General features: G+C 38.8%; 1 protein-coding gene and 1 long non-coding RNA gene across 5 annotated transcripts in view; one reads left to right on the plus strand and one right to left on the minus strand.

Annotated features, from left to right (window-relative positions):
- Positions 1-26,604, plus strand: part of HMG20A (high mobility group 20A) — a 69,707-nt gene that overhangs the window by 38,634 nt on the left and 4,469 nt on the right. The window contains exons 2-10 of one of the 4 annotated variants that reach the window (XM_077938505.1): positions 2,654-2,842; positions 3,370-3,462; positions 9,412-9,559; positions 12,228-12,440; positions 16,012-16,144; positions 16,902-16,933; positions 22,667-22,742; positions 23,455-23,670; positions 24,335-24,477. In XM_077938505.1, coding sequence (XP_077794631.1) covers positions 3,374-3,462; positions 9,412-9,559; positions 12,228-12,440; positions 16,012-16,144; positions 16,902-16,933; positions 22,667-22,742; positions 23,455-23,670; positions 24,335-24,471 — 1,044 coding nt within the window. In that variant the 5' untranslated portion in view covers positions 2,654-2,842; positions 3,370-3,373 and the 3' untranslated portion in view covers positions 24,472-24,477. 4 annotated transcript variants of the gene reach the window in all.
- On the minus strand, positions 5,334-6,219 carry LOC144330016 (uncharacterized). The gene is made up of 2 exons (XR_013395823.1): positions 5,994-6,219; positions 5,334-5,864 (listed from the first exon to the last, which is right to left on the minus strand). It is a non-coding gene; the product is annotated as an uncharacterized LOC144330016 (long non-coding RNA).

A 26,604-nucleotide genomic window follows, 5' to 3' on the forward strand; every position in this document is an offset into this window, starting at 1 on the left:
CTATGAAAAGACTTAGGGAAGTGGGGTTAGCATGTGTAAACTAAGAAAAGGGCGCTTGAAAAGAGCCAACCCCAGAAACCAGAAGTACAAATATGCTTCCAGCACTGTCCAACACATTTAGAATAACATAGTCACATTGGTGTGATCATCCCTATTACTGGGAAAGATTACTAGAGCAATCTTAGTTGAGGAACATTTCTTCAGTTCCACCTAATTTCCTTTGTTCTGGCCATATATTGACCATAGCAATGTTCTGATTATGATCTGGCCTACTAGATGACTACAGAGAGAGAATGTGTTCACTGGTCAGTAAGTATCTGGTGCGCTTAATATAATTCTCATTACAATCTTTGTAATCATTAAAATATTTTAAATTGGCACTCTTTTATGTATCAATTTTTTTCAGTGAGTGGTTAGTGTTAGAGGGAATTTTGGGATTTCCAAAGCTCAGGACTAGACCCTGGTTCAAAGTGTAAGTGGCAAAGTAATACCATTTTTGTGAGGCTTCCTGGTAGAAGCTGGATAAGTCCCCTCTACTAAGAAACATCTGCATGATAGACCTGTTTATATAAAGTGCAGTGAAGAGCCAAAGTTGTATATTGCTTTGCCTTTGAACAAATTTCTCTTCTTTCCCCTTCTAGAGCAGCATTCATCACATTTCTTAAGTGCTTTGCGTAAAATTTCAAAGTTCACTGTGACCCCCGTACTGGGACATCATCAGGCACAGATGCTACATGTGAAGGGCTTTTGGCAGTCAGTGGCTTGGTAGCCATGATTCCATTTGAATCACTCCCTCGTGGACCATATGAAACACATTCTCCCAGGATCCCAGACATATTATTGGGAATCATTGTATTTTCCAACTTACTGGACTAGTTTAGAGGCTTTTGGGTTTCACTGCACTTTTCTTCATTTCCTTCTTTTGTTGATCTTGGCCCCTTAACCTTCCACCCACTTTATTACTCATCTCTTAGGGACCTGACTACTCAGTAACACTGAGAAAAATGTATCTGAAACCATATGGGTTTGAGTACAGCAAACTTAAGAGAGGGGAAATAAAAAAGGAAAAAATGTGTGTTCTCTGAACTTCCTTTGTTTATATGATCTGTTTATATGTTGTTAAGGTTATGTTATCCAGCTGCCTCCCCACATTTCAGAAATGACTAAAGATATCTGGAAAACACTCTAACAGGGTCATGTTGGCATAGTGAATGAAAAGACACTTCATTTGTCCCCGCACCAGATAATATATCTTCTTTTGAGGCATAGGAGCAATGCCAAGAGCTTTAAATGCTGAATCTCAAGGTTCTTGAAAGGCCATTGACTTCTAGGGATTCTTTTAGAAAGAAACCAGTCAATGCCAGGCGCGGGGGCTCACACCTGTAATCCTAACACTGTGGGAGGCCAAAGCGGGCAGATCACTTGAGGCTAGGAGTTCAAGACCAACCTGGCCAACATGGTGAAACCCCATCTGTACCAAAAATACAAAAATTAGCGCATGGTGGCACGTACCTGTAATCCCAGCAACTTGGGAGGCTGAAGCACAAGAATCACCTGAACCTGGGAGGCGTGGGCAACAGAGCGAGACTGTGTCAAAAAAAAAAAAAAAAAAAAAACCGCCAGTCAAGTGAGTTCCTTAAGGTATATACCTGGTCATTTGAATGTTTGCTCACTATGGATAGTCTATATGATCTAACAGATATTACAGTTTTCTTTTTGTAGAATGAACATTGGCATTGGTGTGAGGTGATGTTAGCAGCCGTTAAAGCCCAGGCTTTAATCTGGTATTTGTATAATGTGAATTAAAACTTAAGTACACTTGAGTCAGAGTTATTCAGTAAAACATGTAGAATGGAATTTTGTGGCATTTATTAGAGCTATTCCACTTGTTAACACCTTATCTTGAAGGAACTGAAAAGAGGTAGCAAGTGTTCCTGCAGTAGAATAAAGTGCTTACTCTGGTTGAGTGAGAAGTTCCTCTCTACCTTGCATGCTCTACCCACTGTAATGGGTAATATTTGTACAAAGATGTGTTTTTCCCATCAAGCTATTTATGGAACTTGGCCTGCTAAATAATAAACTTAGAAGTGAGAATAAGTAAGAATAAGGAATAAAACATCAATGTTATCTTTTGGAAATAAATCACTCCATTGAACATGGAGAATGTGGTCTTCGTGTCATCAGCATTTTCTTCATATTTCCGCTTCAGTGGAATGATCCTGGCTCTACTTTGCTGCTGTGCATTCCTTTTAATTGCTGTTTCACTAGGTCTCCTTAGCAGCAGCACCTGAAATAACTCCTGAGGAAGCTCCTAAGTGAATTCTCATAATTTGCTTCTCAATTCTCCCAGTTGATTGAGGCACTCTTTTTCTTGAGTGCTTTGCAGTTCTACGTAAGTGGCTGATGTTTGGGGTCACTGCTGAATGTTTTGTTTGAATATCCCTTTCATGATGAAGGGAAGGCTGCTGCTTTTAACTACATGGGATGATGCCCTTGGTGGTAAGCCTTGAAAGGCAAAAATCGTTTGTCATAGTGATATGCTAAATGAAATTATTCTTTGTCACTTTGTCCTTTTGTCCGTTCAGTCTGATAACCTCAGTTCTTGTGATTTGTTTGTTTTCTTCAATTAAGCTTAGTTGTTTCCTGTACCCAGGTGCATGCTATTTCTGCTCTTGGTTATGATGGTATGTGGAGCATATTTCTGACCTGGAAGTGTGGTTTCTTTGACTCAGAGCCACATCAGCATGCCTTCCATCCTGTACTTCCTTTGCATTATTTCCTTTTGGAGGGCTCAGTTTGCCACCATTTAATCTACAGATGATTCATCTGGGACTGAGAACTGGTAATGCTGTAATAACAATACCTTTCTTTATATAATACTCAATGCACTTACTACCTTAGACTTTCTCTGTTTATTAAGCACTTTCATTTTAATCCCTCACAGTAACCCTTTGCGTTAAGTCAGCAATTTTGTCTTAGTCTAAGATGGTGAAATTGTAGCTCAAAGAGCTTAAATAACTTGCTCAGAGTGGCAGTGCTTCTGAGTTACCCTGCTTAACAATTTCTACAGGAAATGAATACTTTTGAAGATACTCTGGATAAATAAAAAGGAATTTTCCAAACCACATCCCAGTTGTTAAAACCTAACTTGTTTTCAGTCTGGTCAGTTGATGAGACCAAGATTAAAAGGCCCATTCACCATACAGTTTAAATTGATGTGTCCAAGTCAAGAAAATAAATATTTAGGTCAGTTTTTATTCTGTTGCTTATGTGATAAAGTTCAGGAAGGCTGGCTCTTAAATTAGTGGAACTTGAAATGGAAGTAATTAAGCCATTAATCTTTTTATTACTATTCTCTTTTCCTTTCAGAGAGATGGAAAACTTGATGACTAGCTCCACCCTACCGCCCCTTTTTGCAGATGAAGATGGCTCCAAGGAGAGTAATGATCTGGCTACCACTGGGTAAGCAGCTGCTTTGGAACATTGGACTTCTCCATAGGCCTCAAAACAAAACTTCTAACAAAGGAAGAAGTCCTAAAGAGGCAGTTTTATATCATAAGAATAGAGGGTGCATTTATTTCACTTTGCAGAGAGAGTGACAGCCATCATAAACCACTTTGTAATCTGCATTCGATTATCTTTTGCAGTGCTCTGGTTTTTGTGAACTGATACAACAATATGTGGAATCTAGCAAACATTGGTGACTCCAGTTAAGAAAATTATATAGTCACCGTTAAGGAAATACCTGCCACAGAGCTAGCTCTAAAAAACAAATGCATTTTCTGTTCAAATTGCCATAGATATTAAAATAGTTTTTTCCCAAAGATCAGATTTTTTAATGTGGTTCTTTATTCAAAATGCTTAGTAACTTCAGCTGACTTCTGTTCTTTTCCCCATCCCACCTCGTTCTCCATTCTGTGGGATCTTTTGAGAAATATGTAAAGAGATACAGAAAAGGGTTAATAACAGTAGTCTACCTCTTCCCTTAAAATCTCTGTTCCACTTGAATTTTTGTCCTTTCTAGATATTTAGAGGTTATTTGGCAAAGAGAAAATGTGTTCACTAATAGACTGAAGTGCTAGCTAATCCCTAAGATGAATTATTTTAATATTCTTTGGAGCTCTTTAAAAAATAGGCTATACTTTGTAATTCTGTTTCCTTCCCTCACATTTATTTCTCACCTCGTTGATACCCGCCTTTGACCTCACTACTCAGATGAAAGTATTCTCCAAGACTTTTCTAAAGGCTGCTTAGTTACTATATTCATTCAGTAAAAACTTTCTGAGTATCTACTATGTGCCATTGTTCCAGGCATTAGATAGAAAGCATTGATCAAAACAGATAAAAATCATAGGCCCTTTAAAGTTCAAATTCAACTTGTTGAATCAGACAATAAACAGGATAAATAAGTAAAACACATATTATGTTGATAAGAACTATAGTTTTGTTGTTTTTTTTTTTTTTGAGACGGGGTCTCGCCCTGTCGCCCAAGCCCTGCCTCCCGGGTTTACGCCATTCTCCTGCCTCAGCCTCCCGAGTAGCTGGGACTACAGGTACCCGCCACCTCGCCCGGCTAGTTTTTTGTATTTTTTAATAGAGACGGGGTCTCACGTGTTAGCCAGGATGGTCTCGATCTCCTGACCTCGTGATCCGCCCATCTCGGCCTCCCAAAGTAGAACTATAGTTTTAAAAAAGAAAAAAGTGGAGAAAAGGGATAGGAAGGGTTTGGGGATGCAGTTTTAGACAGGATGGCCCAGAAAGTGTTTAATGAGAAAGTGACTTGAATAAAGACCTGAAGGAAATAAGGCAACTAGCATGCAGTTTTCTGGGGAAGATTATCCTAGGCAGAGGGAGCAGTAGGTGCAAAAGCCCTGAGGCAGGAGAGTTTCCATCTTACCGAAATAGCCAGGAGGCCGGTGTGGCTAGAGCACACATAGCAGCAGAAGAGGCAGTAGAGGATTACATCAGTGCTTCTCAAACATGAATTGCCAAGAGAGCTGATGAAAATACAGATTCTGATTTAGAAAATATGAAGACCAGAGATTCTACATTTCTAACAAGCTCCCAGAGAATGCCAGTTCTGTTGGTATGAGACCCATACTTTGGGTAAGAAGAGACTAGATCATAGGGATCAAAATGTTTTTTAGAGATCAAAATAAACCCTTTAACTTTTACTCTGAAGTGGGAGAGCATTGGAGGGTTTCAGGCAGAATTATATGATCTGACTTACGGTTTAATAAGATCCCTCTGACTGTTGTATTGAGAATAGAGTGAAGGGAGCAGGAGCTGGAACGAGGAGACCAGTTAGGAGGCTCTTAAAATAATTCGGGAGACAGATGATAGCCTGAAGAACCATCATCGGGTGACTTTCACAAGAGTGTTTTTGGTGGAATAGTAGGGGCAAAAACCTCATTGGAGTGTGTTTCAAAAATAATGGGAATGAGGGGTAGTGAGAAGTATAGAATTCTAGATATATTTTGAAGGTATACCAAACAGAATTTGCCTGAAAGAAAGGATGAGGAATGTAAGAAAGGAGAAGAAAAGCAGTCAAAGACAACTCAAAAGTTTTGGCCAAAGCAACTGGAGGGATGGAGTTGCCGTTAGCTTAGTTGGGGAAAACAGAACAAGTGTGGGAGGGAGTTGTAGGAGCTCAGTTTTGGAAATTTTACATTAGAGATGCTTATTAGATATCTAAGTGGAGATGTCACATATGCACTTTGATATCAGGTTCTGCTATTAGGGGGATGTTTAGGCGAGACAGAAAGTTGGGATTTATCAGCATATAACATTCAAAGCCACGAGACTGAGTGAGATCACCAAAGAAATGAGCACTCTATGGATGGAAGAAAGAAGAGATCTAAAGCCTGAGCTCTGGCATACTCCAGCATTTAAAAGTCAGACAGAGGCCGGGCACAGTGGCTCATACCTGTAATCCCAGCACTTTGGTAGGCTGAGGTGGGTGGATCACTTGAGGTCAGGAGTTCGAAACCAGCCTGGCCAACATGGTGAAACCCCCGTCTCTAATTAAAAATACAAAAATCAGCCAGGTGTGGTGGCACGTGCCACCACACCCAACTACTTGGGAGGTTGAGGTGGGAGAATTGCTTGAATCCAGGTGGCAGAAGTTGCAGTGAGCCGTGATTGTGCCACTGCACTCCAGCCTGGGTGACAGAGCAAGCTCTGTCTCAAAAAAAGAAGAAAAAAGAAAGAAAGAAAGAATAGGAAGAGTCAATAGAGTCTAAAACAAGTTGCTAGAAAGGTAGCAGAAAAGCCAGAAGAGTGAAGGGTCCTGGAACCCAAGTGAAAAAAAAAAAGTATTTCAAGGAAGGGGAAAAGATCAACGTGTCAGATGCTTCTGGTACATCAGGTAAGATGGGGGCTGAGAAATGACACTGGATTTAGCATGGGTGTCATTGGTGGCTTTGACAAGAGTTGTAAACACAAATCTCCTTTGAAGTGGGCTTAAGGGAGGAGAAGTCAGTAAGTATAAACAAGTTATTTCCAGGGGTTGTGCTATAAAGGAAAGGAGAAAAATTGGGACCTTAACTGGAAGTGGGATTGAGTTTTTTTCTTTTCATTTTGTTTTGTGTTAAGAGAATTAATGTCATACGTATATGCTGATTAGACTGATCTTGTAGAGAGAAAAGAATTTATATTGCCAGAAAGGACAGAATTGCTGAAAATCTGCCCCTGGGTAAACAAGAGTATGTGAGATCAAGGGTGCAAATAGAAGGGTTGTTGGCTTTAGCTAGGAACATGGATAGTTTATTCATGGTAACAAAAGATCCCCCTTTTTTTTTTTTCCAGTCTTCGTCCAACTTGTCATCAAGAAGGCATGTGCTGCCTTGGCCATTCCTGTTCACTTAAGTCAGGGATTCATGGGATTCTGTTTTCCCTTGTGAATTCCCAAGTGATTCCTGTCCACTTAAGTCAGGGATTCATAGGATTGCTACTCTTTCCCAAACCTAGTTCTTATATTTTACCGAAATAAGAATGGACAAGAATTAGTAACTTAAAAATTGATGGCACAGTTGAAATGAAAATGACAGTGAAAGAACAAGTTGTCTAACACATCCAAAATGATTGAAATATTTGGAAAACAGCCCTGCAGAGATCAAACTGGATCTCGATGGTACCTCTTTTCAGCGAAAATGATTGGCATTGATTTCATAGCTTCTTTTACTTAACCTTTTTTAAAGGACCTCAAAAATGTAGGAATCTCCTGCTAAAATCATCTATTATGTTTCCTAGAAAGGGTCAGAAAAGTATAATTGCTTTCAGTCCCAAGACAGTCTGCTTCCTGTTTTCATCCATTTCTCGGTCCACTGTAATCTGGGATTTATTCTCATAATTCCACTAAAACTATACTTAACTAAAATTGGCAGTGACCTTCAGGTCTTCAAATTTAGCAGATACTTTTTGGCCTATCTTATTTAACATCTGCAACTTTTTACTTGATTAGCCACTACCCTTCTCAAAAGTCTTCCTGCCTTGGCCTCTGCAGTCGTCTTCTCTCCAGTTATCTTAATGCCCTTCTCAATCTCCTTCCTAGTTTTTTTACCTTGCTCATACAATGATATTGCTTCAGCCGAGTTCTATCCTGACTTTTCCTTCTTACTGTCTTTCTGGAGAATATCTAGCACTGCCCATTATTTCCATGGGCTAACGCCTCTCAAGTCTATCTTTATGCCCTTTTGTTCCACTTCTGTTTTCCTGGGGCATGTTTCCAGTTGTCTGTAGTACATTTCTACTTAATTATATTACAAGTGTTTCACATTTATCATTTTCTTGTCTGTCTGTCCACACACACATACATACCCCTGTTCTTACCTTGGTTAATATTAAGTACATAACCATCAATTGGAAGCCTCAGAATTACCTTTGACTCTTCTTTTCTTTCACTATTAAAGTCAATCAGTTATTAAGTTCTCTCCATTCTACCTTTTTTTTTTTTTTTTTTTTTTTTTTTTGAGACAGAGTCTTATTCTGTCATCCAGGCTGGAGTGCAGTGGCGTGATCTCGGTTCACTGCAACCTCCATCTCCCAGGTTCAAGCGATTCTCCTGCCTCAGCCTCCCCAGTAGCTAGGATTACAGGCACTGCCATCATGCCCAGCTAATTTTTTTATTTTTAGTAGAGACAGGGTTTCACCATGTTGGCCAGTCTGGTTTTGAATTCCTGACCTCAAGTGATCCACCTGCCTCAGCCTCCCAAAGTGCTGGGATTACAGGCGTGAGGCACCACACCTAGCCATTCTGCCTCTTAAGTATCTCTTAGCTTTCCTTCTGCTCGGAATCCTGCCTGCCTTTGTCTCTCACTTAATCTATTACAGTAACCTCTTGATAGTCTCCCTTTCTCCTTTTATACCCAGTTCTATCTGGAATGGTGTTGTTTACCTTGATGAATACATACTCATCTTTTAGGACCTCCTCTATAAATTCTTTCTTCACATCCCTCCATACATACAAAATTCATCATACACTCTACCATACCTTTATGGTACTTTTAACAAGCCTTTATTTTAGTACTTATGTTGCATTGTAATGATTCTCTATAACACTATGGGTTGTGCATTCTTTCAGAATAATGACTGAATATTACTCTATTATCCATCTTTCTACCACTCTTGCTTTCCCAACTCCTCCCTCGGTCAAAAACGAAAACAAAAATACTCACTAGCACATGGCGTTACCTTTCCTTCTATTCCTTTGTCCACATGTAATAAGATAAGTCCACCTAAGACCCTACCATCATCTGTAGCTTCTTGTGTTCGCTCTTCAGAAGGGTGAAATCTGGTTTGCTAACTCATCTGGAACAGTATAGTGGGAGCAGGAAATAAGTATATCTGTCTGATTTATTAACATGTATACCTGAACTTACTGAACTTGATATTGTTCTTAGATGATCTAATTGTCAGTAAACGCTATAATCCAAGAAGAAATAGCCAATGAAATGTACCATTAAGAGATTTTTTCTTACACCCTTTAAGAACTCTTTTGTGATAGTTGGCAAACTGCCTCTACAACTCCCATTGCTATTCACTTTTTTCGTTAATAGTGTTTTCCCTTTACATTGGAGATACATGAAAGGTAGCATGTAAAAGTCAGATTCTACTGCATATTCAGAACTAAAACATGAAGTCTGTGTTTAGAGGAGATCATCTTTTTGAAGAAGATTATAGTTGGTTTTGGTAGGAGATGTCTTCATGGAACTGACCTGGCTTAATCAAGCACTGAAACCAGTTTTTTAAAACACCCTGTAACTTCTGTGAAGACATTGTTTACATTTATACAGATTACTGGGGGAATTAATTCAAGGACTGGCATGTGCTTTTGCTGGCAGGGAAATTTATCTAGAACCTTAGTAAACAGGTGGAGTTTTTGTGTTGTTGATACTTCTGCCTATTATTCAGGTTAAATCACCCAGAGGTTCCATACAGTAGTGGCGCCACATCATCCACCAACAATCCAGAATTTGTGGAGGATCTCTCCCAAGGTCAGTTGCTTCAGAGTGAGTCTTCAAATGCAGCAGAAGGCAATGAACAGAGGCATGAAGATGAGGTAAGCTGAAGTATCTCCTTCTGTTCCTATCCTCTGAAACTTCTGAAGAAGCAGTCACAAGGAAGGTGTGTTGATCAAGGTGCTGATCAACTAACCTTCTTATATTCTTAGGCTGATACCTGCAAAATTTTCTGTTTTCTATTTCTTGTTTTATACTAAACCATATTAATAATTTTAATGGCATAGACAGGTAGACTCTTCTTTCCCTGTTCCCTAAGAAATACCTACCTCATATTAGATGTTCAACAAATACTTGTTGAATGAGTGAATGATTTAATCATTAATAAGTAAGTAATAAGAAGTGTACATGCCCTTACTCAAGGCCACACTCTGCTCACCAAGCCCTGCTGCCTGGAGCCCTATGTGCCCAAAGGATTCATACTACTTACCAAATCCTTCACCCTCCCATAAGGAGTACCTTTCCCTAACTCACACAAAGGCATATGAGCCTGGGCAGTCATGCCCTTGTTGGACTTTCAGTGTTTCTTACAAATAACTGATTACATTGTCAGTGTTTTAAGGCACTCTTTTTTTTTTTTTTTTTTTTTTTAAGCCAATAAAGAGTGCCACCATTGATTTTTGTCTTTTTTCTTATTTTAAAAAAGCTGGCTGGGCCTGGTGGCTCATGCCTGTAATCCTAGCACTTTGGGAGGCCAAGGCGTGCGGATTACCTGAGGTCAGGAGTTCAAAACCAGCCTGGCCAACATGGTGAAACCCGTCTCTACTAAAAAATACAAAAAATTAGCCAGGTACAGTGGTAGGTGCCTGTAATTCCAGCTACTTGGGAGGCTGAGGCAGGAGAATCTCTTGAACCTGGAGGTAGAGGTTGCAGTGAGCCAAGATACTGCACTCCAGCCTGGGCTACAGAGTGAGACTTTGTCTCAAACAAAAAAAAATTCATTTTTTATCTCTCCTATTGGCATTTTAAAAGATTATAATGAATGCTTAAAGCTTCTTAAATACCTTAAACCCAAATTGTTTTTTTTGAGATGGAGCCTTATTCTGTTGCCCAGGCTGGAGTGCAGTGGCACAATTTCAGCTCGCTGCAAACTCTGCCTTCCCAGGTTCAAGCTATTCTCCTGCCTCAGCTTCCCAAGTATCTGGGATTACAGGCGCATGCCATCATGCCTGGGCAATTTTGTATTTTTAGTGGAGATGGAGTTTCCCCATGTTGACCAGGTTGGTCTCGAAATTCTGACCTCAAGTGATCCGCCTGCCTTGGCCCTCCAAAGTGCTGGGTTTACAGGTGTGAACCACTGTGCCAGCCCATAGTAACTTTAATGTAACTAGGTAAAAAAAAAAAGAAAAAAAAACTAATACCAAATACATAATTTGCCCAATGGTGAATTATCATACCATTTTATTTTATATACATTTGGAGGAGTAGAGTACTACAGTTAGTATTTAGATATTTTTGTCCTTGTTTATTTATCTTTTTCCTGTCTGAAATAAGAATTATTGTTTCCATGAAACATTAACTGATAGGGCTGTGTGTATTTGTAAAATTATGAAGTGAAAATATGATGTACCTTACATCTTATTTAAAGGGCCAAGAAAAAGGGCTCTGGTGAAACATCAGTGGTACCTCAGTCCTTTTCGTTTCTTTAGTTTTTTTTCAGAGGTGATTCAATCTTTTGATTTAACTGGTAACTCAACATATAAAGACCTCTGACTACAAAATGTACATCTAGGCTGGGTGCAGAGGCTCATGCCTATAATCCCAGCACTTTGGGAGGCTGAGGTGGTTGGATCACCTGAGGTCAGCAGTTCAAGACTAGCCTGATCAACATGGCAAAACCCCATCTCTGTTGAAAATACAAAAATTAGCTGAGTGTGGTGGTGCCTGCCTGTAATCCCAGCTACTTGGGAGACTAAGGCAGGAGAAACGCTTGAACCTGGGAGGCAGAGGTTGCAGTGAGCCGAGATAGCACCATTGCACTCTATCCTGGGCAAGAAGAGCAAAACTCTACCTCAAAAAAAAAAAAAAATTAAAATTAAATTTACATCTAAAGGAACAAATTGTCAAGCCAAAGACCTCATCTTCATTTCAGATATACTTACTGAAATTTTTCTGAGACTTAGATATTAATGTAATATTCCATTTGCTATCTGCTATGGGAAATAAGCTAGTCTTTGAAAGTTACCAATGAGCAGCTCCCTTTGTGAGTTATTTTTAATCTCTGCTACAACTTGTTTCTTCCTTTGCCTGGTGCGTGTGACACCATCTCACTCTGATCTGACAACGTCTGCCTCTCTACCACAATGCTGCATGTGCTGCTGTATTTCCCATTTGGACACTCTCCTGTCAGGAATCAGGACCTGACAGTTGTCTGTGGGACAGTCATATGCATATGAAGGTCAAAGCTGAGTGATCATGGCACCTTTTATTCTCACACATTGTGATTAGCACAAAAATAGCCCTTTAATGCAAGATTTTGTAGTGTGGTATGTAAAAGAGTTTGCAAGTGAAGCATTTGGAGTTCCTCGAAAATTGCATTGCTGTCATTTATAATAGCTACAACAGATATGGAGAGCTTTGAATATCCAGGGCCAAATTGCAACTCTTAATCCTGTTTTGTTGGTTGTTGTTTATTTTTGTTGTTGTTGGGTTATTTTGGGAGATGGTTGTTGTTTGGTTTTTGGTTTTTTATTTTGTTTTGTTTTGTAGCAACGAAGTAAACGAGGAGGTTGGTCCAAAGGAAGAAAGAGGAAGAAACCTCTTCGAGACAGCAATGCACCCAAATCCCCTCTTACAGGATATGTTCGGTTCATGAATGAGCGTCGAGAACAGCTTCGAGCAAAGAGACCAGAAGTCCCATTTCCAGAAATCACAAGGATGTTAGGCAATGAATGGAGTAAACTGCCTCCTGAGGAAAAACAGGTAATTGTTCTTATTCCTGACTCTTTGTTTGGTTTTGATTATATCTCAGAAATAACTTCCAAAAGAAAAGCAAAGAGGATGGACAGTTGATTCTGCAATTTTGTCACAGTGCCTAGGCGACCAGAAAAGCAGGGTCCATCATAGCAGTTTTCTCTAACTTAGTGATTTTTAAACTATTTGTTCGAGGGGTGTGAGCAGGGAAGGAGTCTAGGACTCCCCTCAACCAAAGCAGTACCACTTTTTATGCGCTGAGGTCACATAAGATTTTTGTAAGTGGTTCAGTATTAAGAAATCTACCAATAAAATATATTCCACTGAGTTAAATGAAAAGTTGTGAATTAAATGAGAAAAAGTCACTTGACACAATTCTGCAGTTCACATAAGATTTTTAAGAAAAAAATGTTACTGCTTTAATACATTTTTTAAACTAGAGTCTGGCAAATTAACCTGCTATTGAAAATAAAGCAAGAACAACTTGAATTCTTTCTCCTCTAAGACAGAAACTAACCTGATTGGCAAACTGAAATGAATCCATTTGTTAGAGATTCGAGAGGAATTATGGACAAGATAGCCATGAGCTGGTTGAAATACCACTAAATGGTCATGATTGTGGGAGTTGCTTTGGGTTAAAAGTTCCCAGCATTCCCAGCATCTGAAAGATATCTATATTTCTTTTATGTCTTAAACTCTTTTATGACTTACACTTTTTAGAAAGGATTCCAGACACACTAAAACCAAATTGAAAAATACTCCCCTGGGAATTAATTGACTTCAGAAATTTTCAAAGAGATCAGATTCAGTTGCGACTTTTGAAGCTCTGTGTTAGTAGTAGCAAGCTAGCAGAAGGCAGTGAATATTATCCATTGTTTTGGCACTACTGTAGAAAAGGATAGTGGGCTGTACATACTATGTTATTCTTTTCTTTTTTATTTTTCTTTATTTTAAAATTAATGTGTGCTCATTATTTAGATCCTTTTCAGAGAATACAGAAGTGTATAATCAAAAATGTAAAAATAACAGTGGTTATTTCTTGGGATAACCACTATTACGTAGGACAAAGGTTTTGTGTTTGTTTTTGTTTTATTAACTTTTTTGTGGAAATAATTTCAAATGTACAAAAAGTTACAAACATAAAAATAGTACAAAGAACATCCAAACACTCTTTGCCCAGATTCACCTATTGTTAACACATTTTATTCCATTTCTCCATTTCGATATGCACTTATAATATGCTCAGTCTTTCTTACGCTTTTGCGTGCTCAGTCTTTCTCTCTCTCTCACTCTCACACACACACACTTGCATGTGTACACCCAGACACACAAAATTTTGTTTTAATCATGTGAGGATAAATTATATACATTGTAGCCCTTTACCCCCAGAATATTTCAGTGTTTATTTCAAAGAATATTTTCTTATATAACCATAGTATAGTCATCAATTTCATAATTTTTCATTAACAATACTTTAATCTGTCATCCATATGTTGACCTAACCTCATTTCTTTATAACATTTTTCCATTCCAGGACAGGTTCCAGTCTAGGGTCAGGTTTTGTGTTTAGTAGTCAAGTTTCTTTAGCTTAAACTGGGATATTTCCATAGTCTTTCTTTTTCTTTTATAACATTGATATTTTTTTTAAAATACAGTTCCCTTCTGCTTCCCCCGCTTCTTTTACCTTTAACAGAACATTGCTTATTGTGTATTTTTCAGATGTTTCCTCATGATTAGATTGAGGTTACGCATTCTTGGTGGAATGACTTGCATAGGCGGTATATCACATATGCAGGCACACAATGTCCTTTTGTTTCTCACTGGTAATATTAATTTTGCTTACCTGGTACATGATTTAAATTCTCTTTGTCATTAGTAATCTATGGGGAGACAATTTAAGAACATGCAAATAGTGTGTTCTACATCAACATTTTCCACTAGATTTAGCATCCATTGATTATTTTTGCCTGATTTAATCTTTATCATTATGGTTACAACGTGATGATTTTTCCAACTCCAGCACTCCCTTCACATTTACCAGTTAGCCTTCAGCATTCTAATCTAAGCAAGATCTCGGCTTACTGCAACCTTGACCTCCTGGGCTCAAGCACCCCTCCCACCTCAGCCTCCTGAGTAGCACATACCACCAAACCTGGCTAATTATTTTATGTTTTGTAGAGATGGGATCTCACTTTGTTGCCCAGCCTGGACTCAAACATCTGGGCTCAAGCAATCCTCTTGCCTTAGCCTCCCAACATCCTTTGATTACAGATATGAGCCACCATGCCCGATCCCCTACCTCCATTTATTTATTTATTTATTTGTTTGTTTGTTTGTTTGTTTTTTGAGATGGAGTCTTGCTCTGTCGCCCAAGCTGGAGTGCAGTGGTGCAATCTCACCTCATTGCACCCTCTGCCTCCCAGATTCAAGTGATTCTCTAGCCTCAGCTTCCCACGTAGCTGGGACTACAGGCGTGCACCACCACGCACACCCAGCTAATTTTTGTATTTTTAGTAGAGATGGGGTTTCAGCATGTTGACCAGGCTGGTCTTGAACTCCTGACCTCAAGTGATCCACCCACCTCAGCCTCCCAAAGTGTTGGGATTATAGGCGTGAGCCACCATGCTCCTACCCCCATGTATACCCCCATTTATTGTATTTGTATGGTAACAAATCATTGGTATTATGTCTATTATAAATCATACTAATAATCGTATGAAGTTTCTTCTACTAGTTTATATTGTATTACTATACTTAATTATTTTGGTGCTTAAATTGTACCAGATTTGGCCAGTTGGGTATCCCCTACATCTGGCTCTTATGTGGGACAAGGTGTTTAATATGATTTCTGAGTGTGTTTTCCATTCATTTAGAAGCAGTATTTTTATACTTTCTTATACTTCCTTTTGATGAATGAAAAGGGCAAAGCATTAAACAAAATAATCCTGGTAGAGCAATGAACTTTGTTTAAATAATTAATAGCACAAAGCAATCAAAGCATGTAGATAGAGGTTCTCTCAGAGTAGTCCATTTTTAGGTCCATAGGATGAGATCATTATTTTTACGTTCTTTGTGTCTCCTAGCTTCATTGCTCCAATCTTCTGGCTCTTAAAGGGCCAATTGATGTATGACATCATCCCCTCAAAATGGGCTGGAGACAGCAAAACAAAGTAATATTCTATTCCTTCCCCTGGGAAGACTAAGTGTGCCTATGTGGTGTGCAGATCTCATGAGGATGGCTCTAGTGGCCATGTAGAGTTCTATCTATAGAGTTAGAAGAATAACTCTAATCATCTTCATGAATTTTTTATAAGAATGATCTCAGTAGAACTTGTCTTCATTAGGTTAGAAAAGGCAATAATTAGTCTAAAAACTCATAATGACCTATTTCTTTTATAATTGAGAGGTTATATTTTATTCTATTCATACAACTCTTATTTTTCTGATTCTTTTTTAAGGCATATTCCCTATATTCTTTTCTTCCCATGTTCTAATTGTCTCATTTTCTTCAAATAGGTAGTTTAATTTTATTTAAATAAGATCTCATTTTCTTGAAAATAATTCTGTGTTTCTTTCCTAGCGCTACCTTGATGAAGCAGACAGAGATAAGGAGCGCTACATGAAGGAACTGGAACAGTATCAGAAAACCGAGGCCTACAAGGTCTTCAGTAGGAAAACCCAGGACCGTCAGAAAGGCAAATCTCATAGGCAAGGTATCAAAACCAGAACCAAATGTATTTGTAATTTGTTGTGGGTGATGGAGTGTCTGTCATAAAACCAACTGTTAAGAGTGGTAACTAGAAAAGACGTGTTTCTGTTTTCTCTCCACTATCCAGTATTCACTTACAAGCATTATTTTGGAATTTTATTAAAATCACATTGCTCTCATTTAGAAATTTCAACTGGGTTTCCATGTCTGTTATCGATGATTTTGGCTTGTCCTCCAAGCCCCCTGTTAGTTGCCTGCCTGCCCTTTTCCTGATTCCCAGTTTAGGCATTTCTCTGCCTATAAGCAAACCTATCTACAAAATTATATCAGTAACAGTAACTTGCCTTTAACACTTCTAAGACTTTCATGTGTCATTTTTGAAGCACCATCCACAACTAGTCTATTTTTCCTTAGCCATCACATCTTCTCTCTACTTGGGCATCTGGCCTGCTAAAATTATAGATGTTGTACAAGTAGTCTTTGGTTTGTGTCTTCTGTCTACTCTTTCACCCTGTTCTCCCTAAAGTTAAAAACTGTGTCTGCTGTTTCTCTTATGCCTAATAATGAATTCTAATTCTGTAGGTATGGGGTTCCCTTACTTTTGTTGGCTGACCGATTAATAAAGCCTTAAGGAAAAATATAATATGTTATGAGAATCTACATATATCAGCAGGTTTTATAGTTTGGCACAGTCATACACTTCGATTTGGTTATTGCTTTCTTTTTAAATGTAATGTTCTCTTATTCTTTTATATTTTTAGATGCAGCCCGGCAGGCCACTCATGATCATGAGGTAATTAGCCATCTGTCTACATACCACATATATGTATTTATAATAATGTTGCTTTTTGAAATGCTACTGGATTTTTTTTTTTAAGGAATGCAGAGTATTTCCTATATCATAATTCAGATTAAATGAGATACTTTAGCTTGGGGGTTCTTAGCATATGGCAGACACTTACGTTGTGTGTCTGTCATTGAACTACATCCCCTAACCTCAATCCTTTCCTGTGATCTAAGAATTTTATTGGCTTTAAATGCCAAAGATGGCTGGAATTTGGAATGAAGTATAGAAATCAGGGCTAGTTGAAAGCTATAACTTGACCATAGTTTATCATCACCACATACTTTAATCTGACTCTCAGAAAAGTTGTTATTTAAAGAATCCAGCATTTGCTTAAAATGAACTGTTCAGCTACAATGTCGATAGAGCACAAGCACCAGTATCTCATTTTTTTGTTTGTTTTGTTTTGTTTTGTTTTGTTTTTGAGATAGAGTCTCACTCTGTTGCCCAGGCTGGAGTGCAGTGGCACAATCTCGGCTCACTGCAACCTCTGCCTCCTAGGTTCAAGCGATTCTCCTGCGTCAGCCTCCCAAGTAGCTGGGACTACAGGCTCGTGCCACCACACCCAGCTAATTTTTTTGCATTTTTAGTAGAGACAGGGTTTCACCATATTAGCCAGGATGGTCTCAATCTCCTGACCTCGTGATCCACCTGCCTTGGCCTTCCAAAGTGATGGGATTACAGGCGTGAGCCACCATGCCCTGCCCAGTGTCTCAGTTCTTACACCTCCTTTCCTATTCCCTCACTTCACTAGCACGTGTTTGTATACTGGTTTCTTTCCTCCCACTTGGTTCAGCCCCACTGATAGGATTTAGGCCTATGTTTCTGTGTGTATGGGATTTAGGTGTGTGTGTTATTTCAAATTATGTTTCCTCCTTCAAACTTTTGTTTCATCCAACTTCCTTTAACCTTCATGGCTCTCTATACTTCTCTTATGTGCTTAGCTGATCTGACCTAGGGGTTTTGAGGTAATTCAAGGGCTCACACTCTTTGGTTGTAATTTCTTTGCGGACATGCACAGTCTAGTTTTCATCTTTATATCCAACCCTATACCACCTATCATGATACCCTTACCTTGAGAAGGTATTCCATAAGTGATTATTTTTGTACAAGAATCTATTCAAAGTTGACCTGAAATAACTGGGAATTTGAACAAAAAGAATTTTCTGATGTACTATTTTACATGTATTTGTTTTTTTACCAAATCAAGGAAATGTTGGTTACCTTAAAACATAGAGAAAAGATTCAGATTCACAGGTCAAATAGATGTTATTACCATCTATGAACTATAAAGTGAGAAACATAGTAAATATTTGCATTTTATTCTTCAGATAGATCCCATATAAATGTAATTATATATGACATTCTATGCTCTAATTCGGATGAAATGTTATGTTTTTTTGCTGGAGAAACTTTGTATGTATTCTTTGTATTGTAAATCATAATAATGTTGCAAACTTTTCATATTAGCAGACATTTGTATAATTACTTCTATCTTTCTTTGCCTGTGTGCCCAACTATCAATATCATGAAATTTCCGTACTTCTTTTTTTCTCTATTTTATAGCTTCTCTATCCTTAAGAGTTACCAAAGAGAATTTGGACAGTAATCTGAAACATTAGAGCTCACATTTTCTAGTCAGTCGTCTGAATAGGTGTCAATCATCTGACTCATTTCATCACTATGAATTTTGCTGGCCAAACTATATGTGACATTTTTGTCTTCAGTAAACTTGATAGTTGCAGTCAGAAAACATGTAGATTTAGTCTGTATCGTAGAACCTGCTGCTGATAATTTGAGAAGTGAAGGTGTTTATTCAGATACATTAGTATAATATGAATTTCTGTAATGTCTGTGATTTGTGAAAAGAAGTGAGTCTCTATGTTTCCCTGTTACAGGATTAGACTAGACACATGTTAAACCAAACAAAAAAAAGGAGTGAGCAGATGGAGAGCGAATAGTTGTTTCTTAAAAGGTTATACAGTAGGTTCTGTAAATCCATGTGTTGGTATGCCCACAGCAGGATAAAGCTCCTTTAGTAAGCGTGTTGACCCAATTAATGTCCCTTACTTTAGCCATTTTTATTTTTCACTGAATAATATGTTTCCTAAATTAGATAATTTTAGAACAATTGCAATATAAAAGAACTGATTTGAAAGTTTTAAAACTGTTTTTAAACACTGTTACCCAGTAATTTTCTTACATATAACTTCTTAGTATAATAGAAGTTCAGAAAAATTTAAAGCACTGTGGGTGAAAAGCAGCCACAGAAGGAGCCCATGGAAAGGAGTAATTGAATCAGGACTTTAAAATGACCTAGGTTTTGTGGAGACCTCAGGGTGGGTAAAATGGCTCCAGCAGAGGTATGAGTAAGTTTTTAATAAAAGAGCAAATATCTTGCATTGTCTAAAGACCGTAGATCCTAAATACGTACTTATTTCCCTTTACTTATCCTATGAGGAGTAAAACACTGAAACTTAGTGATCCTCTCAAGTGACCACCTCATTTTGTCAGTGAGGAAAGTGACTTGCCTAAGACGGTATATAGAATGGAAAGAATTTACCCAGAATCACTTACTGAATTAAATTGGAGGCAGAATTGTGACGGAAACCCAGGCCTTCTGTGTCATAGTCTAGCATTCTTGACAGCACAGTGCCATGCTACGTAGCATAAACGACATAGTGTTGAAAGTAAAAATGGGCCTGGTTGCCCGAGATGTCAGTAAAATGTGTTGGTAGTTAAGTAAACTATTTGGTTTGTGTATAGTAAAGAAACCTATTGTATTCCAAATGAAACTTGGATCCCTAAGTCATTGTTACCAAGGCAGGTACTGGAGAGGGCATATTAGAGCTGAAGAAATGCTGACCTGAAAGCCATTCTGCATAGCAGTGGGGCACTTCAGGGTGGTACACAATGTTAAGAGCATTTCCCAAAGTAAAAGGCTCTTGAGAGAAGCACATATCACACTCTTTGAAATTCTGGCACTGGGCCTAGATCACAGCAAGATAGGTTCAGTTCAAAAGGGCCTCTTTTCTCTTAACCTCCATTCAATATCCAGAATGGAAAACCGAAGTGAAGAATATTCTTGCTCCTCTCAAATCGAAAGCCAGCCCACTAGACCCAAGAGTTAGCTAGTATTACTCTCAAGAAAGTGTCTGTATCTTATGTGAAAACTAAGATAGAAACAATAATTTTGTTTCTCCTTTAATTTATGAGAAATGACAGAATGACACTCAGCCTGAACAAATTAGACCCTTTCAGTGAAAGGGTAATCAAATCCTTATGATTTTAATCCCTTGAGCTATCCTTGGAGCAGCTTAAGTACACCCAAGCCCCCAGGAGGATCCTCTCCATGCCATGAAATGTGCTCAGTAATGGAAGAGCGCTGATGTTTTTTATTACCACTCTTCCATTAAGTAGAATTTCTCTGTTACCTTTCAGAGACTGAACAGTTTTATTTAATTGCTTTAATGTTTCTTATTTTGTGCTCTAAGAATCTGTACCAAGGGGCAGTGTGTTAATGCACCTATGTGGTGCTGGCCTCTGCCCTTACATAATTAGCTTGGTTTGGACTGCTCTGGCAAAGGAGAGAAAAGATTACCAGTCTGAGGAGAGTCAAGACCTTGGAGAGGCATCTTTGTACCATGGTAATGGGAGCCAAGCGTCTCCACTTTACCCATCTAACTGGCAGATATTGAGACGTATGGCTAGGTAACTGATCTCATGTAACTGCAGTTAAGTTGGAGACTAAATAAGATAGGATGATAATGTCCTAAGTCTTTATGCTAAGTCATCTGTGGACTTATGTTTGTATCTGTTATGCCTTGTGCGTGTTGGGATTATGTGTCATAAGTTTTGTTTTCCTGCAGCAGCCCAGTAACAGTTAAAGCATATGGGAAGCCAGCAAATTTGAGAGAAAGCCACTGCAAAATATGGCTGAGATTCCTTCTGGAACCAGCCTTTCTTGTTCATACATTAATTTCCATTGAAATCCCCTAGGAACTGGCTCGAGGTAGAGCTTTGCATGTTGAAACTTGGGACTTTCAATTGATAATTTTGTTGTTTATTTTCAAGTTGTTCTGGGAAACTTTGCTTTCTTTTGTTAGGAAGAAAAATACAAAGTAGAAATTAAGTGTTCTGAAATTACATAGCTTTTCAGTGTCTTTCTTGCTCAGCTGCCATTGGCAGGTGGTTCACACAGCCCAGCCCCCTTACTAGGCAGCCACCATTATGAAAACAGGAGCTCGGGTGTCAGATTTCCCTCTTAAGCTGTGAACTGCTTAGCTTTTCTACTGGGCACCAAGTCATTTTGGGGTTCAAAGATTTAGAAAACTAGTGGAGGCCGGGCACGGTGGCTCAAGCCTGTAATCCCAGCACTTGGGGAGGCCAAGGCAGGTGGATCACCAGAGGTCAGGAGTTAAGACCAGCCTGGCCAACATGGCAAAACCCCATCTCTACTTTAAAAATACAGAAAATTAGCCAGCCATGGTGGTAGGCACCTGTAATCCCAGCGACTTGAGAGGCTGGGGCAGGAGAATTGCTTGAACCCAAGAGACGGAGGTTGCAGTGAGCTGAGATTGCACCACTGCACTCCACCGTAGGCAACAGAGAAAGACTCCGTCTCCAGAAAAAAAAGAAAAAAAGCCAGTGGTGACAAGAGTAGGAAAGATACATTCTGTCTAGCTTTGAACAGTTGTTTATAGGAATGAAATATAGGTATTATGTTTGCATGTTTTTCATGTTATAAAGGTCCTGGGATCTTAAGATTTCACTAACAGTTTCTTCACTTCTCACTTCCTGCCATTTTACCACCTTTGTTATGGAAAATTTTGAACACTATGCCAAGACACTTAAAATTAATATTCACAATGCTTTCAACTTCAAATTCATTTTAGGAGTGACAGCCAAAGCATCTTGAATTATTGACTTTATTCTTAAAGATCATTCTGGAATATATTTTGCAATGATCTTGTGAGGCTTTTTTACTTTTAATGGCTTATTGGTGAATTAATTTTAGGCTTTGTTACTCTTTTGTATCTCACATAATCCTCTGCTTTCTAATTTTTAGAACCTAGTTATTTCTGATTTCGTGGTCTTGTATGTATGTTTGTTTGTTTGTTTTTCCTTTGTCTAAAGAAAATCTGAAAGACCCCAAAGATAGGCTGCCTCTCATAAGTAAATAGAAGAACCAATGGAATATCATAATTATTGCTCGTAGCTGTCAGATTTCTGCTTAAAATTCTTATTGTCCACTCTGCAGATTTATATTGCATAATCTTAGGGAACATTTTACATGCATAACCAACAAAAGTGACTGAAAAAAAACACTCTTTCTCAATTCCCACTGCAATCACTTTCACAACTGTATACTGTTGACTATTCAAAATACAAGGCTAAGAATTGGCTTCAAAGTCTCCATTAGGGAAATTTACGTAACGTTGTTTTAAGGTTTCTAATTACACAGTAGTTGTACACCTGAGAGAAGTGAATACTTTACCTGCTTAAGCTCTATGAAAGTTGGATTCCAATGGAAAGATGAATACATTTCCCTCACAGACTCACCTGGACTGATTCCTGCTCACCCTATTCTTTTTTAAAGAAGACGTGATCATTGTCTTCAGGCACTATTATTTAATTTAGCTTCTATTAAGAATTAACTGTTTTGTTCCTCTTGATTCACAGAAAGAAACAGAGGTAAAGGAACGGTCTGTTTTTGACATCCCTATATTTACAGAGGAATTCTTGAACCATAGCAAAGGTGATTACTGAAGTTTCTTTTTGTGTTTCTCAGATTTTTGACAGGGGACTTACTTCTCAGAAGAAATGCATTGCTCAAAAGCAATGGTAGTGTTATCCCTCCTTAGGACTAGTCTAAAGGAAGAAGAACTGCCTATATTGCACTCTATGGTAAAGGTAGCTGCTCAAAGACCAGTGAAGGAAAGTTAGGCCATTGTTGTCAAAGCTTCTTTGGTCTCTGGATGAAAGGAAATAAATGCAAATCACAAATTCACTTGTCTTCAGACTCTGAGCCTGGAACCCTTTGTACAAATAAAAACTTACATGGGAGTCCAAAATATAAAATAACTAAGAGCAAATCTGATCCCATTGTAGTAAAGATGGGTACCTACAGCTGTGCTTGGCCAGTCTCCCAGGATCCCCCTGCAAAACCCCTCAGGCTTCTCATTGTACAATTTTAAAAAGCAAAAACTAACAAACAAAAAAATACTGGGAATTGAAACTGTTGCAATCTTACGTATGAAATGTGACTAACTTTAAGAATTAAAATAGCTCTGGGGAGTCAGGCGTTTCATTGCTGAAATTGCTATCAGGAATGCCATAATGAGAATAGGGAGATGAGGTGGGGTAGCTAAATTAGAGGCAGCTAAGCAGAACTTCCCTGTAAGAGTCATTGGGACTCCTCAGAGACTCCTTCTAGTGCTGCATGTGTTCTGTGGGATGTATGTCCTCAGCTCGGGAGGCAGAGCTCCGCCAGCTTCGCAAATCCAACATGGAGTTTGAGGAGAGGAATGCAGCCCTGCAAAAGCACGTGGAGAGCATGCGCACAGCAGTGGAGAAGCTGGAGGTGGATGTGATCCAGGAGCGGAGCCGCAACACAGTCTTACAGCAGCACCTGGAGACCCTGCGGCAGGTGCTGACCAGCAGCTTTGCCAGCATGCCCTTGCCTGGTAAGTCTTCCTGCCTGAGAACTGTCAGGGACAGGGGTGTGTGTGTTGTGGGGAGCAGGATGCTATTTATGTTAGTACTGGTGTGGAAAGGTTGAAATCTCCTCCAGAGGAAAATTAATTAAAATACATTTTTTCTCCTCTGGATATAAAAGAATGTCAGTATTGGCTAAAATCATCCAATGTTTCAGGCTCTCTGGTCATTCAAATTTTTGTCTATTTATATTTTAATATCTGTTTTCCTCTCTTTTAAGCTTAATTTGCTATTCAGAACACTGGAAACTGAGTAGTAAATCTTGAGGAGAGTGCTTCCTCTTATGTATGTTTGTTTGCTTTGTAGTTTTTGTTTTAACGGGAAGGAGGGGAAAATGAACACTGGTATTTCTTATATACTCTTTCATTTTGAGGATAGTCAGCAGAAAGCTGAGAGAGTCTAACCTTCTGTTACATGCAGCTACTCATATATCCAATCAGCAATTATATAGCCCATCTGTTTATTTAGAGTATGTAGACTAATTTATTTCTTTGAGACCTAAAAGTCTCTCCTCTAAAATTAAAAGCATGTCTGTGGAGCAGACCACATTAGAATCACTATTTCTTTGAAATTGTGTTTTATGGTAAAACTGAATAGGGAGAATTTTCTTACTTTATTCTTATCTCACTTCAGGAAGTGGAGAGACACCTACAGTGGACACCATTGACTCATATATGAACAGACTGCACAGTATTATTTTAGCTAATCCCCAAGACAATGAAAACTTCATAGCTACAGTTCGAGAAGTTGTGAACAGACTTGATCGTTAGGGAATGGTGAGTGCTCACTGATAAATATTTATATGCCAGCACATCATCAAAAATAAGATGTCATCAGACTTTATCAATACTACTAAAACCATGGGATTACATTGGATGAATGAGTTGGAGACTTGGTTAAGAATCCTGTTGCGTGGTTGTTAAATGTAGTAAATAATATTAGAAAACAGAGTCACTGTAGTCCCAGCTACTTGGGAGGCTTAGGTGGAAGGATTGCTTGAGCCCAGCAGTTCAAGTCCAGAGAGATCATGTCTCTAAAAATAAAATAAAACAGACTCAAGACAGTTTTTTCTCATGCTTGCTTCAGAATGGTTTAATGGGAAGAGCATGGTTTTTGTGGTTTAGCCTCAGTTCTAGCTTTGTCACTTATTAGCTGTATTCTTGGGCATCAGTTTCCCAAAAGGTTTTGAAAAGTGAGTGGGAAACTTAGAGGAAATCATCCCCAAAATAGCACTCAGAACAAAATAAATATAACTTAATTTTTAATCTTCCTTTTCTCTGGAAAATACTAATGATAATTTAGAAGTAGTCAGTGAGACATTGTATGTATGTGAGCCTACATAAGTAGGAAGGTTTTATATTCACCACTCAATAACACAGTGACTGTTGTCTGTTAAATGTTGATGTGGACTCACCATACAAACAGGTAACTCCCTGGTTTTGATAGATTGAAAAATAAACTCTTCAGCCAGGTGCAATGGCTCACACCTGTAAGCCTAGCACTTTGGGAGGTCAAGGCAGGCAGACTGCTGGAGCCCAGGAGTTCAAGACCAGTCTGGGCAACATGACAAAACCCTACATCTACAAAAACTACAAAAAATTAGCCAGGCATGGTGGCGTGAGCTTGTGGTCCCAGCTACTTGGGAGGCTGAAGTGGGAGGATCACTTGAGCCAAGGAAGTCGAGGCGAGGCTGCAGTGAGCCATTATCACACCACTGCACGCCAGCCTGGGTGATAGAGCAAGATACTGTCTCAAAATTTTTTTTTAATAAAAAATAAATAAATTCTTGGTGGGGCATAGTGGCTCATGCCTGTAGTTCTAGCACTTTGGGAGGTTGAGGCAGGATTGCCTGAGCCCAGGAGTTCAAGACCAGCTTGGACAAAATAGTGAGACCCCTGCTTTTAAAAAAATGAAAAAAATTAGCCGAGCATGATGGCACACACCTGTAGTCCTAGCTACTCAGGAGGCTGAGGCAGGAGGATCACTTAAGCCCAGGAGTTCAGGTTTCAGTAAGTTCGGGTCACACTAGTGTATTCTAGCCAGGGTGACAGAGCAAGACTCTGTCTCAAAAAACCATAAAAATATAAAATTCTGAAGCAAAAAAAAGAGGAGAGAGAAAATAAGATTTTAAAAAATATATTCAACAAATGAGCAGTAGTATGTATTCCTTTTTTTTTCCCCCCCCTAGAAGGGATCTACATGTACACTTTTTGGTACTAATGGTCATTTCTTAAATGGAATTGCTATTTGTTCATTCAAATTCCTAAAGATGGGATACCCTTTTAGTATGCCATCCCACAAAATTGGCATCCCTTTGCTCTATTGGTTAAGTTATTCCATACCTGCAGACATAGAAACTGTGTGGAAATTTTAAGATTGGACTCTACAATGAGTTGGCCATATATGGATACTAAAATGAGAGTCAACAGCAGGATATGTTCCTTAGATTGGTCATGGGTTTGAATCTTTATTCATCCTGTGAGTACATGAGCACACTCATATACATAATTTATGTTCTGCCTCGGTTTGGACTTTGAGCAACATATGTAAAGATAAATGCCTAGTAGAGACAAAGATAAATGCCTAGTATACTTGTTGGTGATGCCCTTGGATGGTAACTGTACAAGGCAATGCATTGTATTTTAGCCTCAGCCTCTGATGGGGAAAGGATTACCATCCTTCTAGTGAGTAGCCAGATGGAATGGACTGTACTTCTTAGAGATGGCTGGACTCCCTGCAGAATAAAGAAGTGGCATTACTGCTGCTGCTTATGAAGGGAACAGCTTGTAAATCTAGGCCTGGGATTTTCAGGAGCTCATCATCCTTCCCATTTTCGTACAGTGTTTTCAATTAGCACTCTTGTATGCTTGAAAAGTGAGAACTGGGAGAAACAGTGTGGAAGA

The sequence above is a fragment of the Macaca mulatta genome, chromosome 7, assembly GCF_049350105.2.
Source record: "Macaca mulatta isolate MMU2019108-1 chromosome 7, T2T-MMU8v2.0, whole genome shotgun sequence".
Lineage (NCBI taxonomy): Eukaryota > Metazoa > Chordata > Mammalia > Primates > Cercopithecidae > Macaca > Macaca mulatta.